The following is a 20,077-nucleotide window of genomic DNA, read 5'->3' as shown; positions in this document are numbered from 1 at the left end:
GTACTGAACATGTGCTGCGTCCTGGTACTGTCTTAGCAGCTGGGAGGGCTGGGCAGTAAAAGTCTCTGACTTTCTGGTGTTCACCCAAAAGTCTATATTATAATCTATATAGACTATAAGAGTCACAAAACTGCTTCTCCTGCTTGGAATTATCAAGTGTACTGAGTACTGCATGGATCATAAATTGCTATCAGATAATATTTAGTTTCCTAAGTATTCGTATCTACAAAATGTTTAATGTTATATCTTGGGCACAAATAGATGATTTGTATAAAAACTGATTTAAGCTTTTTGCCACATGGATAGTAAAAATCATGAGAGTTAAAAATAATAGTCATTTTTAGTAGTTGATTGACTTGACTGATTTGTGACTGACTTAACCTGTTAGAAAAGGCAACCTCATGTAGGCGTGCCCAGAGAGACCATATGTGTTGGTCAGTTCACCTTTTGCAGAGGCAGTCAAAGCACACACTGAATTGACTGTCACATCAGGGATCAGCCATGGGTATTTGCCATCAGAAAACTCACAATATGAAAGGAAAAGCTTTTTTTTTTTCCAGTTTCAGTTTAATCTATTCTAGCTACCAATTCACAGGTCAGAGAATCAGGCTATATGTGCTTTCTGTCTCATAATGCATTGCTACACAAGACCAAAAAGCTAGTTACGTCTAAATTCATATTAAAGTGTGTGACACAATGCCCTTAGGTTTCAGGGGTTGTATATATTAACCTAGACTTGAAGAGGGAAGTCCTGGCATGAAATGTAATATCCCAGTAGCTGTTAGAATTCAGAACTTGGTCTTGCTGTGGACATTAAATTCGCTTTGTATGTCAGAGGCTGAATCATGTCTATCCAGCACAACACCATAATGTGATAGATTCGTTTACTCACCTTATGTGCACATCACTAAAACTTCCTTAAGATAAACTCAAGCACTTTAATAGATGTATGCTTCTTTTACATTGTCATTATTATTTTTTGATGCATAGCTCTATTGGTGTCACAGAGGGAAAAAAAATAGTGTCTCTGCATTTTTTTAGGTAAGTTTGAAAGAGTTAATGGCTTCATTGTGTCAAATACATACATTGTTATGACTAACTTGGACATCTCATAAATAAATCTTTTTCTAATTGTCTTTACAGTTTTAATGAATTTGCCACAAAGACAATGAAAATGTGTAAGCAGATGATTACAGAGTTTCAGACCATAAAAGAAACACGCAAAGGCTACCTGGCCTAGGTTCCCGTTGAATTAATTATACTGGTTTCATTAATATATTGCAGGCTAATATTCACTGCTACTCTTTCAAACTTGCAACTCCGAACATAGACAATTTTCCTGTGGATGTAAATAGGTGCCTCACGAGATAACAGAATTGCAGAGATGTGAAGGACACATGCTTTGATCTGAAGCAGACTCTTACACAAATTGTGAAACTAATTTGGAAGTGATAAAAATTAATTTGCGCACTTTAATTGGAAGCAGGCGACTGCCTGAAAGGAAGGAGAGCGGAGCAGGCAATCTGTGCTCAAAGCTGATTGAATTTTTTGTCAGGCAGGTATCTTGGACTTGGCCGCTTATCCTCCTGAGCCCTTCTCTACGATATATTACAGCCCATCTCTGACTGGTGTTCTTTAAAAGGATCAATGCTATTCCTGTTGAATCCCTGGAGCCCCAAATTTCATTGATCTTGGGACTTGACATTTCTCATTACGTGCTGTAGCTTCCAACGAGATAGTCACAAGAGAGGCAAGTCAACATTGTCTCTTCAGCAGACACTTAAAACACATCAGGGCCTCGGCTCCAAATCCAGTCTGCTTGTAAAGTGTGTGGTTTTAATGTCTATACCAGATACAAGGTGCTGGATAGAGAGATGGTTGACATTTTTTTTTTTTAATCATAGCAACAGGAAACTTTGAAAGTGAATTTACTGTTCATCTTTGCAAATCAAATCTACGAATACACTTTGAGTCATATGTGTAAAAGGTTGTTATTATGCTTTTGCAATTTCACTTTTGAAAAACAAGCCTTTAGCTCACGTTTGAGCATTATGCAAAACAAACTATGAAATGAGAAGCCCATTGAAAAGGAAACTCCAGCTGTGCACGCATCTTTTCCCTGGGCTCCCATTGTGTAAGCCTCAGCTCTGGACACTGACACCCCTGCCAGCTCCAACCTGTCACTAAACATCTGCCAAATCACATCCCTTGCTTTGTCTGCACCCAGCCTTCTTTTCAAATGACCATCCTGGTGCCCAGCTCCACAGCCACCACTAACCAGTGGTGCTATAGAGGATGAAGAAAGCTTGGACAAAGAATAACCTGATGATTTCATATGTATATCTATTATATATCTAATATATATGTATTAGAGCATGGAATCTTAACTAGGGTTTAGTAAGTGTTAAACCTCTTCTCATTAACTTTGAGAGGAGGTGTAGTTTTACATGTGTAATAATTTTTACCTTGTAAGGCTTTCTGGGCACCAAAAGACAATGTCCATAATGTAGCGCCCCTAGTACAGAGCCCATTCTGCAGGAGACCTCCTCCCGTCCCCTCAGCCCAACATTAGGAGACTTTATATGGTTCTTGACTAAGAAGGGGACTGCTTGCCACTCAGCTTCTGCTTTTCCTTCCCCCTTTAAAGAACTGAGGCTGCAAGAGACTTTGTCTTGAGCTAGAAGCAATCTAAGAAACAGAAGTGACTATGTGCTCTCATGATCCAGGTGTCTCGGATCTATACCAGTGGGATCTCTGGGCGCCATGCAGAATCGCACCTCCTTGGGAAAGACAGGCGGATGATACTGTTGATTATTTAGGGAAGAGGATGGTAGCACAGTTGTGTACTGTGACCTAGATCCTAGTCCTGAAGACTCAGGACTTAAAGGACAGACAGCTGCCCTGAAATAGCAATGCTCAGGGGAAAATGTGGTCAGTGCCCTCTCTGAAGAAGAAAAAGAATAACTTAGACTTAATGACTAGATAGGTTTATATCTATCATCTATTTTTTCAAGTACTCCATGAGTGCATGATAAAATGAAACCACATCATGGGTCTTTTTCCAACACATGGAATGTTTTTATGTGGGTTGCCTTGTGACCTGTAGAAAATGCAGGCCCAGGTGTTTCTAGTACTTGGGCCACAAATGTCTGCAGCAAGCCCTCAGGTGGCCGAGAACACGGTATCTCAAGAAGGGACTCCTCACGACTAAGATCTTCTAAGCTACCTCAGCAAATGATGTCTACCATCATTTTTTTTTTTCAAAATAAATCTTGAAATCAGAGAGCACTGATGAAAATACCACACCCTTTGAAATCTCTTATTCTAGAAACCCAGGTCAAAAATCCATCATTTTTATATAAGTATAAACATGACTGAAAATACTTTCTGCAGTGATTCTGCAATGACCCCACAAAGGCCAGGGATAAAATCTGAATGTCATATATCATGAGGAGGTTCATTTTCTGACTCCAGCAGAACCACACTGAGGATCATAGAAAATCTCTGCTGTTTTTGTTTAGCTCTAATTTAGTAGAACCCAAGCTTCTCCTGCATATTAGTAGTCCCATAAATGAGGTTTAAAATAATAAGAACCATGAGTAATCTTTACTTTGATCACTTCTCTGAAAGCCACAGCCCATCACGCTGAAAGGCTCTCTTGTCAGTTCTATGTGGATAGCAGCATCGGATACCTTTGTACTTTTTTCATCATCCATTTAAAAAATATTGAAATGACTTGTGATAAAAATGAGATGGAATCTGTTTATTGTAAGCCTGGTATATTTGCTCTTTCCAAATACTTGCCTATGAGGAATCTCAAAATCGGACTTTTTTTTTTTTTTCATTCATAGTAATTCCATCACACAGAGAGCTCTTCTCCTGAGAAAGTGACTCTGGAAGGAGGGCAGTGGTGCTCTGGTCCTCAGAGGAGAGGTCTCACCTGCACCTCCCTCTGCGCAGTGCCCTTTGACCCTCAGCTACATCCATCAGTTGTGATGTGACACTGACAGAATATTTCTAGGATTGTGAATGATTGTCTGGGTGGGTGACATCTGTCCCTGGCAGTGAAATGAAATATAGGGAATATGTTTACCCCCCGACTCCCGCTGCCGCTGCAGATTCCCCAACTCAAAACCCTGGAATAACATGTTATTTACTCTTGTGTAGTTGAAAGCAGGAAACCATGCTTCTCAGGGGCCCTACAAAATCTTCTAATAGTTAAGTTTTGCAGTTTACTCAAATGACTTGGGGAAATTGTAATGAAAAATAAAACACTTTAAAACTTTTAAATCAGAGGTAAGCCTTGGAAAAACTTACTTCCTCAGAAAATGCATTACATACTTAAGGAATATGTTTACTATTTTTATACTTTTTTTAAATTTCTGCAATAGAACTAGATTGCTTTTTACTTTTTCTGTGGCATATAGGGGAGAGGTTTATAAAACTATATAAATTTTATGAAATATATAATTGCAAGATGTTTAATTCATCAGTCTCGCCAAGATAAAATAATCACTTAGAAAAATTAAGGATAATATTACACATAAAATCTTGTCAGTAATTAATCCTCATTTTGCCAGGGAACTTAGGGCATCTTTGAAGCATAAATTTAGAATCAAATGACAGACTAACATGGGCTTTTAGCTTCCCCTCCCACTCACCATCTAGGTAAGAAATGTCTCAAACACAAAATGGAAGCTGATGGATGTGAGGAAACACAGAAAACAGTGCGCAGTGCCTGGGGAGACAGAACACAGTGGGTCTGAAGGAGGAGACACTGGCAGAGGGAAAGAGTATTGAGTACCTTGCTGGGTAGGGCGCTTTCATTATGCACTTTCTACACAGAATTTTCCATGCATGACCTGTTGAAGCCTTCCCTCCTGCCACATGGGGCAGGGAATCAGAGCACTGCCCAGGGCTGGATCATTGCCAGGGGAGGGGCTGACCCAGGAGGCGGGCAGAAGCTCCAGCCCTTGGGCATTCACTTCCTACACCGCCTTCTTCACAGTGAGGGGAGCGCAGCCCAGGAAGCATAGGACGTCTCTCTGAGAGATGAGATGGAGGAGGGGGTTCAGCCTGATCCAGAAAAAAGTACGAATTCACAGAGAAAAACAGGCTAGCATGCAGGATCTCAGGCAGCATAAAGGAAAGATCACAGACTCAACAACCAGATGAAGCAGAGTGAACAGAAAAGAAAAATACAGAACTTTCTTAAAAGTCTTAATATTTTCTAAAGTATGAGAAAGGGGACGTTAAAGCCACTGGTAATGTTCTGTATTTTTAAGCTGGGGATGAGTACAAGGTAATTCATTTTATTCTCTTTTATATATATATATATATATGCTATAAATATTTAATATATAATTAATGTTTTTAATATAAAAGCAAATGAAAATACACATAGTTGTGTGGAAGCTGCCAACTTGAATTTTTTAATTATCAATAAAAAATAGTCTACAATAATATTCCTCAAACTTAACTAATACACTGACCCCTTTTAAAAAGTACAAAATTATTACTAACCCCCCCAAAAATCTCTGACTCTAAGGAATGTGTTCTTGAACCCCTTGAATCTAGTTTGAGAAACATTGACTTAATTAGCTCATCTTAATCTTTAAGTGCATTTCAACTTTTAATTGCTGCAGCATAGATTTTTGATGGTGGAGAGAGATTTCATCTTTACAACTGGTTAAAAATGTACAGTATCATCAAAGTGCAAATCTGAAATTTAAAATTTTTCATAGAACTTTTCAGTCTCAAGAAAATAGCCACAGATCCCAGGATACACAGACCATAATTGGATAAATACCAAGAATTCTGGAAGAGTTGCAGTCAAAAGGCCAAGTTACAACATGACTTCTCAAGCAGAAAAAGTAATGGTCAGTGATACTGACAACTTAACATGAAATAATGATTATTTTATATATGCACAAAGGCTTATTTATGTATAATACTTGTTCTTTGCTGAAATTATATTGTAGAATCAACTGAACAATACATCCAAGATGAATAACAAAATCATACAAGTCTGCTGGAACTATTTAATAATTAAAGAGGCAATATAAGGCATTAATAAGTGTGATGTTGTTAATCAAAAGTGGAAATAGTTGGATATTACAAGGCAATGATAAACAGTTGTTGGATCTGACATGAATAGTCCAGACCCAAATGGTATTGTTAATAAGCATTTCATGTCCCTCTTTCTGACCACCCTGCCTTCAGCAGAGTTTCACTTCAGAGTCTGCTGGTCATATCCTACCCTGTACCGCTGACACTGGCTTTCTTTTCCCATGTACCAAAGCAGCCACTCCAAACTGTACCCAGGATGGCAGCATACCCAATGCACCTTCCAAAATTCCTCTCTGAATTTCTGTTGTTTCCTCTTCCTCCACACTTTTGCAGCAAGAGTATGGCAATCCCTCATTTCCATCTCAAAAGTGGCTTCTCCAAATGACTTTCCCAGCAAGACATCACTGGGCAAGAAGCCCTCTCAACTTTGCTGGTCCTTCTCACAGTCTTACATGCATGCAGTTTATTCACCAGTATTCTGCTTTTCTCTCCATTCATTTGTGGATTTTTTTCTTTTTTTTTTAATCCCATTTCACTCTGTGCACCCACGTTTTGTTCTTCACACTTGTCATTGTTGAGTGCCTCCAGTGGTCAACCTGTGGAAGATGTGCCATGGTTGTTTGATGTGTTCTCAGCAATTCCAGGTTATAACTTATGTCTTTTTTATACTCCCAACTCCTAACCGGCTTAGAAGACCTGTCACTTAGAAGGCATGCACTCAGTACAGAGGGCAAAGCACTCGGCAGTCAGAATGCTGATGCAGATAATTCAGCTGCGCGTTCTTGGCTAGGATCGCACCAGTACAGTCAGACGGAGAATTAAGATGATCATCTGATCGTCTCTTCTCCAAAAAATCAAAGCACCACAGCCTGTTTTGTTGAAGATATTAAGGAACATTTTTAAAGGGGTAAGAGCACGGGTTGCAAAATTTACCTAGCTCTGGGTTCAGTTCCAACACTTGTTCCTATATGAACTTGTGTAAGTTGAACAACCTTTCAAAGCTTTGGAGTTCTATAAAATAGAAACAATCATTGTACCTTCCTCCTATGAATGCTGTCATAATTAAATGACATTACCCATGTAAATGTTTTGGCAAGCTTGATTTCTATTTCTTAACAGTAATCAAGAAGAAAAAAACAGTATTTCTCACCACTATCGTGATGCTATAAGTACGTCACATTTGTTGACTTAGCCATCATCTAAGCATCCTGAGTCAAAGCTATGGTTTTTCCAGTAGTCATGTATGGATGTGAGAGCTGAGCCATAAAGAAGAATTAATGCTTTCAAACTTTGGTGCTGGAGAAGACTATTGAGAGTCCCTTGGACTGCAAGGAGATCCAACCAGTCAATCCTAAAGGAAATCAACCCTGAATATTCATTGGAAGGACTGATGCTGAAGCTGAAGCTCCAATACTTTGGCCACAATGTGTAGAGCCAACTCATGGGAAAAGACCCTGATGCTGGGAAAGACTGAAGGCAGGAGAAGAAGGGGGCAACAGAGGATGAGATGGTTGGATGGCATCACCGACTCAATGGGCATGGGTTTGAGCAAGCTCTGGGAGACAGTGAAGGACAGGGAAGCCTGGCATGCTGCAGTCCATGGGATCACAAAGAGTTGGACACAACTGAGTGACTGAACAACAACAAAAGCTTCCTGTGTAGTAGGCACAGTAGATTTCCCCATTTTGCAGATGAGGAAAAAGCAGAGAGGTTAAGTAACTGCCTCATAGTCACACAGCTATTAATAGTAAATGCCCTTACTCAACATTAATGATTGTTATTTCTAAGTGTTCAATTTAATGGTAGAGCCCTTCATTCCTGCTGTTGGTCTGTAGACACTCACTGCCGTTGTTCCCTTCCAGGTGACTATCCTGCTCCAAGAGCTGTCCTCACGGGCCATGACCACGAAGTTGTCTGCGTTTCTGTCTGTGCAGAACTTGGACTTGTTATCAGTGGTGCTAAAGGTCAGAAGACATTTCTTTCATTTTAGATCTTTAAAAACTGTACTGTTTTCACAAATTAACCATGATTTATGACTTATTTCCTTGAGGAAGCTCTCCGTAGACAAATGCAATCCCTAGGTTCTTTGCAGCTGTTTAGTTTTATTAATATTTGCTAGTACTAATATAAGATAGATGTAAAATTTTATGAAGTACTTTGTGGTCACCAGCATTCTAGCCAGAACACTGGTAAATCAAACTGCAGCACACGCATCTGATGCAGTCATTACAAATCACATTCAGAAGCCAAGGGGGAGAGAGCCGTGATCAAGGGGATCACGGGGGCTCAGGCGGTTCACCAGACATAGCCCTGGGTCCACCTCCCTCCGCTAGTCCTTTCTTCTTAAGGTTGGGTAGGTGGGAGAGGAAATCTGATTACTTGGTTCTTTTGGCTTTTTATGGAAGAAGTACTGCTTCGGGAGAAGTCAGGAAACTTCTATTCTAATTCTGGCTCAGATACCAATTCTCCATGGAAGGTTTTGGGGCAGGAAGGAACCTAATGCTTAAGAGAAACTGAAAGAAAACCAGAGGGGCTGAGTGTGGTGAGGATACCACGGAGCTAAGGAGACAGAGGCCGAAGAGGCAGGAGACTGGAGACACAAGGATTTGCAATTTGTGTTTGTTTTGAGCAAAGTAGGAAACCATTGAAGGTTTTTATCAAGATGATGAGATGATCAGATTTTGTTTCTAGGACCTTATTCTGACTGCTTTATACATAAAGGATATGATGTCTGAACGTAGGGACACTTTGTTTTTGTATTTAAGAGTAAATAACCCAGGGAGGAATACAAAAGGTATTTTCAATAAGTCTCTTTTAATGTCTGTTTTAGTAATAATATGTATAATATCATTCTATTCTATAAAGCAAAAGAAAGAAAAGGAAAGGAAAATACAAGACACATAATACACATAGGGAAAAAAAAAGTAACTTTCTATATATGATGGTTGATATTACAAGTGACTGCTATTTTTCTAACTTCATATTTTCTGGAATGCACATCTATTACTTTAGTAATCAGGAAAAAATTTGGGTATAGCCTCATAATGTCACTTGTTTTGAAAAATATATATCTACTGAAATCAGTTGATTGAAAAATAGGAATGAAATTCATACACAGTTTTATGGAGTATTTCTAAAGGATATGGAGGATAGGTAATACCAAACTATATTAACCAATTATTTTTATGAACTTGGCTAGTGAATATTTTATCTCAGTGCTGTTTCTGCTTGAGGCGGGGGAGAGAAGCAGTTGAAGCAAAATAAATCATTCCCCATACTCCTTTTACGTTCTTGCCTGATTCTTCATTTATTTGAAACAATGTTCCTACAGTCTGAATTACTTGATTAATTTTCTCAATTTTGCCTTTTACATTTTACATATAGACTATAGAAAAGGTACATTGATAGTAATGTATTTTTATGTGGCACAGTGTTAAAATTTTGATGACACTAAAGAAATTTAGCAATTGTTTTGATAATTCCCCCAAACGTTCTAAAGAAAAATTTTCTAAACACGTATGAAGAGAACACTTCTGGGACATACAGTCTCTTTTATTCTCATGTAATGTATGGACTGTATCCTGTTTTAATGAATATTATCCCATGAAGGAAAAGAACAAGTATTTACCTAGATGAAAAGTTTGGAAGACACATGTGTGTGTCATGTAATAGTTGTCTGTTGATATCTAACATCAGTGCTTGGCTCTTGCCAGCATAGCTTTCTTTTCTACCTCTTCCTGCAAACCTGAGTGTATATTCAAGTACTGATTGCGGGTTTGTGAGAGTAATATGACTGGCCATTGCTGTTCCCTACTCTGCAGAGGGCCCTTGCCTCGTCCACACAATCACTGGAGATTTGCTCAGAGCCCTCGAGGGACCAGAAAACTGCTTGTTTCCACGCTTGATTTCTGTTTCCAGTGAAGGCCACTGTATCATCTACTATGAACGAGGGCGTTTCAGCAATTTCAGCATCAATGGAAAACTTTTGGCTCAAATGGAGATCAACGATTCAACACGGGTAAATCTGTATGTTCGGTCTAACTAGGGACTGAGCCAAGAGGTTAAAGATTGACTATTTTGCATTCAGTGACTCGTAGTAGAAATTCTCAGGTATCCAGGTAAAGGTGTACTGGTTTATAAAAACATATAAATTCATATTGATGATGCTTTGAACAAAGCCAGAGTTCATTTAATCTCAAGTAGTTAACTCAGTGAATTGAACTTTGAAGGTGACAGCTGTTGTTTGTTTAGAGGTTAGACCCTTAAGGGGGGCTTCCCTGATAGCTCAGCTGGTAAAGAACCCACCTGCAACGCAGGAGACCCCAGTTCAGTTTCTGGATTGGGAAGATCCACTGGAGAAAGGGTAGACTACCCACTCCAATATTCTTGGGCTTCCGTTGTGGCTCAGCAGGTAAAGAATCTGCCTGCAATGCGAGAGACCTGGGTTCGATCCCTAGGTTGGGAAGATCCCCTGGAGAAGGGAAAGGCTACCCACTCCAGTATTCTGGCCTGAAGAATTTCAGGGACAGTATAGTCCATGGGGTCGCAAAGAGTTGGACAGACAGGACTGAGCAACTTTCACTCACTCCCTTATTAGACCCTTAAGGAGATTTTTCTTAAACTCCCCTGACAAGAAGCTGTCCCTACACTGCACTCTCCTGACCTTAAAACTGAGTTTATTGTCATAGAAACTTATCTTTCGAACCCTGTACCAAAATTACATACTGAATTGCTCATCATTCAGAAATGAATTAGAATTTCTGGTTTATCATTATTAAAAACAGTTTTGAAATGTGTTCTGCAATTTGTTCTAAAAAGTCTTGACAATGTTAGCATTCAGAACTTAACAAATCATGTTACTTAATTCTCAAGTTCTTTCTGAACTAGATTGGTAATATTCTTTTTAGAACTTCTGTTACTTTGTAACCTAAATTGGTTTTAAAGAATCCTTTGTTGTAAGACTTACTTTGATGAACTTTGATGAATTCCACATTGGGAAATCTATGGGTTAGACTTTAGAAAACTTGGACAAATGGCTAAAAGTAGATGACAATGACAAGGGACCTATGGTAAGTGCCTTTCAGTAGTGACCATTGGTCATTTGGGAAACAATGAAAGAAATGGTTGCTTTTCTACCTTCTCTGAAGGCCATTCTCCTGAGTAGCGATGGGCAGAACCTGGTGACCGGAGGGGACAATGGTGTGGTGGAGGTCTGGCAGGCCTGTGACTTCAAGCAGCTGTACATTTACCCCGGCTGTGATGCTGGCATTAGAGCAATGGACTTATCCCATGACCAGAGGTGAGCCATGTCGGGGAGAAATGTAATCACTCAAGAGTTGTCATTGAAAGTTCTTTAGATTTTACCAAGGGTGAAACGTGTGATGAAAAATACTCCAGCATCCAGATGGAAGAAAGAGTATTGTTGAAAAGGGTGAGGAGTGAGTACTTTAGGATTCTGGTAAGAAGGAAATAGGAAGAGAATAAGGGGAAAAAAGAAAGAAATGAGTCTGGAGAAAAACAGACTCATCTAGACACGTCCCAAGATGTAGAGTTATCCTCACCAACTTCTCTGTTCTCAGATCTTTACCTGGTCTCAGACAGGCCTGCCTGGCTTCCATAATGTGAAAGACACACATTTTTTTAGCAAGAGTCTTGGCTTGAGGCATAGGTCTAGCTAAATGCAAAGTGCAGACTACAGCTGGCCTCTGTTTTACAAATACAAGGCCCTGGTTACTTGAAACAGTCTCTACCCCCCGTTTGCTTATTCACACATCTCTCATTTATGTTATTTTGTGGTATTTTATGTATTGCCCTAAGATACTATAATCTTTACTTGGAAAGAATCAGTAAGAATGTTAACAAAGGAATATAGTTTTCTGTTATTCCTCAGTTTGCAACAGGATTTTGTTATTTCCTAAAATTTGCCTTTGCATTTATTATAAAGTGAAATGAATATTTGAAATGTAAAGCCTAAATTTTCTAAATTTAAAAAATAAATATTAAAACTATATAATCTTAATATGGTAAATAATTTCTCACTTTTGCTATATATCTAACAGAAATAAGAAAAGTTTATTAAGCAACTCATTTCAACTATGTGTATATGTATTCTTTATGAGTATTGGTTTTAAAATAGTATGAATATTAAGATTTACATGATAAAGCATCTTCACACTATAGTAAAATGATACTGAAGTCATCAAGAAAAGCAATAACATTTAAGTTAGCTTGGGGAAGGGATATTTGATCTGCAGCTCAACCTTTTTTTTAAGAAAACTTAATCAGAGTATTCAAAAATGCATAGTCCATATTCGTGAAAAATGGTAGTGGTTTACTGTGTAATTATTTGTATATAGATTCATGTTTCTAAAGTATTTGAAATAATTTGTGTTCTTAAGTATTTCAAGATTCCCCCTAGTATTCTTATCCATTCATGTATTCATGTTGCAAACATTTGCTGCCACCATCATATATTAAGGACTGTGCACAGTCTGGAGGCTATAAAATAAGACCACTAATCCCAAAGAGCTCCAATAATGATAATAAATACATATGAGGGAGGCAGGAGAACAGGAACAGGAAAAGGATTAGTTCTTGTCGAGGGGTGCGGGGGGCAGGAGTATTTGTGTGATGCTCATCCTCTCACATGGGTAGAGAGTAGATGAAAGCCCACAGGCAAAGCTGCATTCATGTTAGCATCTCCTAGGAGGAGTGAGGAAAGATACTAATCAGTTTCTATTTCTTTTTCAAGCTTATCCCTAATTTCAGTTATTCTTGATGTTTTATAATGCCCCTGATATGTTCAAACAGTTGTACATGCACATGAGTTACAAACTGACAGATAAACAGACAGTGAAGATTCTGTTTATCTGTGAAGTGAAGATAAACTTCACAGTGAAGAAGGTGTTTATCTGATGACCTGTGGGATCAAGTTGATAACACTTGGTCCAGCAGTCCAGGTGTTTGTTGGATTGAGTCAATTTCTCTCAAGAGAACCAAGAATAAATTTTAATCCCGTCTCAGGGCACACAAAACAAAAACTCGGTGAACTTTGAGATCATGCTGTTGTTTAGTGTAAAGCAGAACCATGTCAGTGACTTTGTGTCTTTCCTAACTACGGTCTCTGCTTTTCCAGGACTCTGATCACTGGCATGGCTTCTGGTAGCATTGTAGCTTTTAATATAGATTTTAATCGGTGGCATTATGAGCATCAGAACAGATACTGAAGACAAATGAAGAACCAAAAGCCAAGTTAAAGCTGAGAGCACAAGTGCTGCATGGAAAGGCAATATCTCTGGTGGAAAAAAAAACTTGTCTACATCGACCTCCGTTTGTACATTCCATCACACCCAGCAATAGCTGTACATCGTAGTCAGCAGCCATTTTACTTTGTGTGTTTTTTCACGACTGAACACCAGCTGCTACCAGGCAAGCTTATATCATGTAAATTATATGAATTAGGAGATGTTTTGGTAATTATTTCATATATTGTTGTTTATTGAGAAAAGGTGGTAGGACGTGTCACAAGAGACTTTTGACAATTCTGAGGAACCTTGTGTCCAGTTGTTACAAAGTTTAAGCTTTGAACCTAACCTGCATCCCATTTCCAGCCTCTTTTCAAGCTGAGAAGAAAAAAAAAAAAAAAAACCACGTTTGATACTTTGTACATCAGATGCATCTTATTTAAAGGGATACTTTTGTAAAAGTAAAACCTTGTATAAAGAACAAAACGTTTCTTAATTTTATTGTGGAGTTACAACTTGCATGTTCTTTAATCCCTATGTCTTGATGGAACAGGTGCACTGACAGTAGGAAATAGTAAGATCTGTCCAAGGACACAGTTTGTATGAAAGGATTGAATTTGGGCTCAATCAATAATTTTTCACATTTTCACCAAAATATAGTTTTCACTTTTTAATCAGAATTCCATCCCTCTACGTGAAATTTGCTCATAAAGCATTTGGATACTAAGCCATTATTTGCCATTTTTTTGGTACTTTATACAAAGAAAATTCAGCCCTACCCTTCGTAATTTGAAGACACAGCAGAAAGGGGGCTTAGAGATGAGGTCCTGGTTTTATTGTATAAATAGGAATCCCGATTGTTAGTTCCTTAGTGATGACTTCCCAACTCCTGGACAACTCTTCCAGACTCATCCTGCTGGCTTAGCGTGTGTACATTAGGGGAGGAGATCTGACGCTAACTTTTTTTGTTTGTTTTTGCTGATTTTTTATTTTTCTCTCTCTTTGGTTCTTGAATAGCTTAGTTTCTTTAATAAATAAGCCAGACTTTATTATAACAATAACTGAAGTTATTCTTTTAGGTTCTTGTGAAATTCTCACCTAAAGCCACATTCTTAGCCTAAGGCACTTCATCTTTTATGATATAAAATGACGCTATCAAATGATTTTCCATACATTGTACTGATCAAGTTATACACCCAGGGGTATATACACTTTATTCATGTTTCTTCTTTGTATATTTGGTGACCGTATCGTCATAGATGTACATAGTGTGTCGGTAGGGCTATGAGGCATGTTACAGGAATGTAATTTTCTCAGAACTTACACTCACTTGCAGTCATTTATTTAAAAAGATAAAACAAGATAATGGGTTCTTTGTATTGGCACTTTGCACCAGAACCATATCATTATTTATTGATGTGATTACTTATTTGTTATCCACCTTGTACTAGTAAGTTTTAGCACTGAATTCCTTCTTCATTGTTGTTTGTATTTATGAGATTCTGAAATTCTGGGGAATCGGCGTAATGATTAAGTTATTCATCACCAGGCTGTAAGCAATATCTTGAGTTTGTAGCTTAGAATTGGGAGGATAATGAACATCTGGAAGACAAGTTCATTTCATCTTGAGATCATGGTGAAATATTTTGGATATATAAATTCCTTAAGCTATTGTAACCATGTTTTATTGCAAAGATGTAAAATATGCCAGATGTGTGTGAGTTGGAAATCAAAAAAAGAAAAATAAAATATGCAAAGAATTCACTGATTGTTCCACATTTCATTGGACACTTCACTTACATGCATTCATTATGTTGTCATACAAGTTTAAGAAATCAGTGTCACCTCATGTAAAGGCCCAGAGCATCTAAGAACATGAAATAGAGTCCTAATGATGGTCCATAATTCGCTGAAACTTGAGCTGCTTGGCTTGACCATCTGGCAGGGGTTTGGGGCACCAGCAACCCGAAGGAGCCAGTTCTTGTCGTTTCTTCTGCACAATCCAGTTACTGACACAGACGGTTCCAGGTATTTTTGCCACAAGTTTCTTTGCTGTAAACATCTTTTCCATGAAAATTTTTGCTGTAACTAATTGTCCATATGGTAATTTTGCTGTAAAAGATGAAATAATGGAAAATAGAAGAGGGGCATTAAGAACGACATAATGAAACATGAACAATGAGCAACAATTTTTTTTTAAGTAATGGCAAAATATAAACACTTGAATACATTTAAAATGTGTGTAGATTCATGGTAATACTGCTCAAATAACTGACTTTGCTTTGGAGGCTGTACCTAAACACTTGTCTCCTACGTCTTATGTTCATAGTATTTTGTACTTTTTTTTTTTGCTTGTTGATTTATTTCCTCATCCAGCATTGCACTTTTTCCATAAAGTGTCTTGCTTCATTAAAAGATGTATAGATGATCACTTTTCAAATTCTAGGATGCATATTTGTCACTGAGCTCTGTACTGGGTAGTGAAAGCCTTCTACACCGCTATGTGCTCTACTGGTATGTTGTCACAGGTCCAACCTGTGACAGAGTTCAACCTGTGATAGAAGTTCCAGAGTTCTGTGGGAGATGTGAGTCCCAGTCTGCACCTTCCTCCCAGGCCCTCAGCCTTTCTCCTCCAGTGTAATGGGTTTGAAAAGAAATGTAACACTTGGGGCAAATCATCATCGACTGTCGTGATTCGTTTTCTGTGTATCAGTCAGCTAGGTTGTCTTTTACGACAGAATTGCTTTATGTCAGTTAATTATGCAGCTTAATTATTTGCTGCAAAGAAGTTGACTGCAAAAAATGCAGGAGGTGGCCACAGCCAGGGGCCTTTCCAGTGAAGGTTCCGGGAATTTCCAAATGCCAGCAGTGCCCGAGGCTTTAAAAGAAGGACTGTTCAAAGCCTTAAATTCCTACTCTCTGCCCACCTTCATCCCGTCGGAAGAAGCGACGCCAACAGAGTTTTAAGAGCTTCTCATATTCTGGGCATTTTCAGCCAACGAAGGGCTGGGTCATGTCACTCAACTCCTCACTCTGGAAGTAAGTTTTTAGTGCTCTCGTCAGTTAAAATGGGGCTAATTGTCTCTACGTTGGGGTGTTTTAAAGCCTAAGTCAAGCTTTGGCGAGCTCGCTGGGCAGGTGGTCATCGCCTTCCACAGTCTAGGGGGCGCCTTTCATGTTCACCGTTTGGTGTCGCTTTCCCTGTTTCTCTGCTGTGGGTTTTCTGGGGGTACCTCCTCCTCTCCTACTTATCATGTGACTTTTCTTTTTTTTTAACTGGCACCCAACCCCTGGGCCCTCATGGATCCATCCTGGTCCCACCACATCGCCGCCTTTCCTGTCGACCCCAGTGCTTGGTCAGGGGTAGGTTTACCAGTGACCTTCCCCAAAATATGGGTTTTTTTTTTAATAATTTTATTTGTTTGGTTTTGGCTGTGCTGGGTCTTGGTTGCCACGTGGGCCTGTCTCTAGTCGCCGGGAGCAGGAGGCTCCTCCCTAGTTGCGGTGCGGGGCTTCTGCTGTTGCCTAGCAGGGCCTCTAGGGCCCGCGGGCCCCCGGAGCTGCCGCAGGTGGGTTTAGAGGTTGTGGCTCCCGAGCTCCAGAACACAGGCTCAATAGTTGTGGTGCACAGGATGTGGGATTCTTCCCGGCTCAGGGACGGAACCTGTGTCTCCTGCCATCAGCAGGCGGGATCTTTGCCACTGAGCCACCAGGGAAGACCCTCACCAATTTTTTTTTTTTTTTGGTATGCTGAAGCTAGGGAGGCAGACGACTTCCCTTTCTTACAGTGTCTGGACTGTCACCTACTAACCTGTCGCTGAGAAACCAGGGACTGCCAGCAACCAGTTCTCCACTGTGTAGAGAAAGCCCATGTGCAATAGAGAATAAAGCTGTGAGAGGATGCCAGAGCTGGAACCCTTGTCTGCCAGCTGCGAGTCCCTAGGCACCCAAATTGCCCTCATTCTTAGAGGCGTCCCAATTCTAGACTCCTGCTTTATTCAATAGCCAATGTATTACTCCCCCCACCCCACCCCAAGTTGATCAAAGCTGTATTTTTTGGTGCTTGAGAACAAATCAAAGCGTCCTTAATTAATACAATTCCCTGCCCCTGGCTCTGCTTAGAAAAACGTGACAAATCCAAATTTGCTGGTAAAGCTGCATCTATTCCTAGCCTATGTATGACCCCACGATCTCATGTTTAGGTAAAGATCCAAAAGAAACCCCTACTTCCATCCATCAACAAGACATGGAAAAGAATTCTCTTGGCAGCTTTGTTCCTGGTAATCAAACATAGATGTTGACTTCAAAATCCCATCACAAGAGAGTGCAGACTCTATGTTATATAAAGTACAAAGACTGGTGAAACTGATATGTGCTTTCAGAAATCAGCGTTGTGATTACTGGATGGGAGGTCGTGACTAATTAAGGGCCATACAGTTTGTGTTTCTCTGGGCTCTGGGGCTCGGGGCTCTGGGGCTTGGGGGCTCGGGGGCTCGGGGCTCGGGGCTCTGGGGCTCTGGGCTCTGGGGCTCTGGGGCTCTGGGCTCGGGGCTCTGGGCCTCTGGGGCTCTGGGCTCGGGACTCTGGGCTCGGGGCTCTGGGCTCGGGGCTCTGGGGCTCGGGGCTCTGGGGCTCTGGGCTCGGGGCTCTGGGGCTCTGGGCTCGGGGCTCTGGGCTCTGGGCTCTGGGCCTCTGGGGCTCTGGGCTCGGGACTCTGGGCTCGGGGCTCTGGGCTCTGGGGCTCTGGGCTCTGGGGCTCTGGGCTCGGGGCTCGGGGCTCGGGGCTCTGGGGCTCTGGGCTCGGGGCTCTGGGGCTGTGTTGTAGAGTGCTGGAATCCCTCTCAGTTGCATGTTTCCTACAACTGCATTCACTTTGTAAGCATTCACTGAATGGTCCAGTAAAAATTTGTGTCCTTTTCTGGTGGAAAAAAGAAAAAACAAGTATAATTTTAAAAGTTAAAAATTGAGACTTTTCCTGGTGGTCCAGTGGTTAAGATGTTGCCTTCCAATGCAGGGGGTACAGGTTCAATTCCTGGTTGGGGATCTAAGATCCCCCATGCCTGGTGGCCAAAAAGGCAAAACATAAAACGGAAGCAATACTGTAAAAAAAAGAAGGAAAAAAGCAATAAAGAGTTTAAAAATGGTCCACATCAAAAAAAAATCTTAAGAAAATAAATAAAAGTTAAAAATGTATCCTGCCTCATGCTGGCTCCTGTGACCACTTTGAATTTGTCAGCCCTGAGCCAGTCCTGTCCTTAGCCAGTGCCCACGATCTTCACCTGCCCCTTTCTCCTGTGATTTTTAGGTCTGCTGTCTTGACTGTCCCATCTTGATGAGCACTCTTTTTTTCTTCTGACAACGGCCTTGGCACCATGCCACCTCTTCCCGGAAGCCCCCATCCCCACGTAGCTGGTACCGATCTCTGTCTACACAGGGTTGTTTGCACACACCTCTCCTTTTGCACCATCTCCCTTCCACCACATGACAACTCAACTGCCAAGATTTTTCCTTTTGGTGTTGCAGGCATTCAGCACACAACCACATTGTCACTGTCATTTATGTGTCTGTCTTCCCCACCGGACTGTGAACCGACATGCTAAGCCCTTGAAAATGTTGACTGTATGAATGAATAAACCAGTGAATAAGTAAATGCATGGGTCATGTAGAGGGAAAAAAAATAAACTTGAAGACGTGGGTCTGAGCCCTGACTCTCCTGCTCGCTGATCTTGGGCAGGTAATGGAGAGTCTCTGAGGCTCGGCTCTTCAGGTGTGTTGCATTGTTTCCAAATCATAACGGGCTGCCTCTCCGTGAAGTATTCCCCCTGAACGGCGAAGCCCTCAGGCACCAGGTGGAGGGTGTTTATGACGTGGCCAAAACTCACAGGAGGGGTTGCATTGCATGTGTTCATGGATGCAATCTATGCTCTCTGTGGGAGAGGCTGAGCCAGCAGCTTCCCGCTACCACCTGCAGACATAAATCTGGATTTCAGGTCTGTTTAGCACCTAGTAGGAAAAGAACGATGCCCTTTGACTGAATTCTATTCTTCTGCGGTACCCCTTCCTGATCACACAGAAACAGAAGGGGAGGTCACTCAATGCTGCTGGGGGAGCCAGCTCCTTATTCTTAGCAGGGCCTTCCCTGAGTGATCATTCTTTGGGATGGCAACCTGTTTTCCCTGTTGGTGGTTAGAGACAAAACCCTGGTAGAGACACCTGTGGTTAGAAACTCAGATGCCTCTGTACAGACTTCCCTCCCCTCTGATGGCAAGAGGTTCCCACAGAGATTTTTCTGAAAGCAGAGGAGACCTAGGCTATGCCTGGGACAGGGGTGGAGTGGGGCTGGAGGTACCACAGGGGAGCATGCCTTAGGGGTGTTGTTGAGGGGCTTCCAGTTGTTGAGTGGTCATCCAGTCCACTCATCTCTTTTGTCCTACTAGGCTGCTGATGGCCAGAGATCAGGACCTCTGCCTCCATCAGTCACACAGGCAGTAAGTCAGGAAGTGAGGGCACGACTTGCCCGTGGGGCCAGGATTTGGGACACTTGTACCTCCTCTCCTTGGGCTCTGCAAGCCCTCCCCCTGCCTCGCAGGACCAGATGGGGAAAGGTGAACAGGGTCCCTCCAAGAGCAGCAGGGGTTTCTGATGGAACCCATGTTCTCTGTGGGTGAGGCTGAGCCAGCAGCCTTCACCGCCTCTAGTGGATCTAGTGCTGTTTAACCGCCTGGTCATCCTCCCCCGCCCTCCATCCAGCACCCAGGGGTGCA

The 20,077-nt window shown here is 41.0% G+C and overlaps 1 protein-coding gene across 10 annotated transcripts in view; it reads left to right on the top strand.

The window, feature by feature from the left end:
- The window catches only part of NBEA (neurobeachin), a 646,246-nt gene extending 631,169 nt beyond the window's left edge, over positions 1-15,077 (top strand). For all 10 annotated transcript variants that reach the window (XM_043891765.1, XM_043891767.1, XM_043891768.1 and 7 more), the window contains 4 exons: positions 7,932-8,033; positions 9,891-10,087; positions 11,217-11,368; positions 13,205-15,077. In XM_043891765.1, the coding sequence (XP_043747700.1) occupies positions 7,932-8,033; positions 9,891-10,087; positions 11,217-11,368; positions 13,205-13,295 (542 nt within the window). In that variant the 3' untranslated portion in view covers positions 13,296-15,077. The remainder of the gene's footprint in view (positions 1-7,931; positions 8,034-9,890; positions 10,088-11,216; positions 11,369-13,204) is intronic.
- Positions 15,078-20,077: the final 5,000 nt, after the last annotated feature.

Source organism: Cervus elaphus, chromosome 30, assembly GCF_910594005.1.
Source record: "Cervus elaphus chromosome 30, mCerEla1.1, whole genome shotgun sequence".
Classification (NCBI taxonomy): Eukaryota; Metazoa; Chordata; class Mammalia; order Artiodactyla; family Cervidae; genus Cervus; species Cervus elaphus.
Note: the sequence above shows the minus strand (reverse complement) of the source record. Positions and strands in the feature narration are given on the sequence as shown.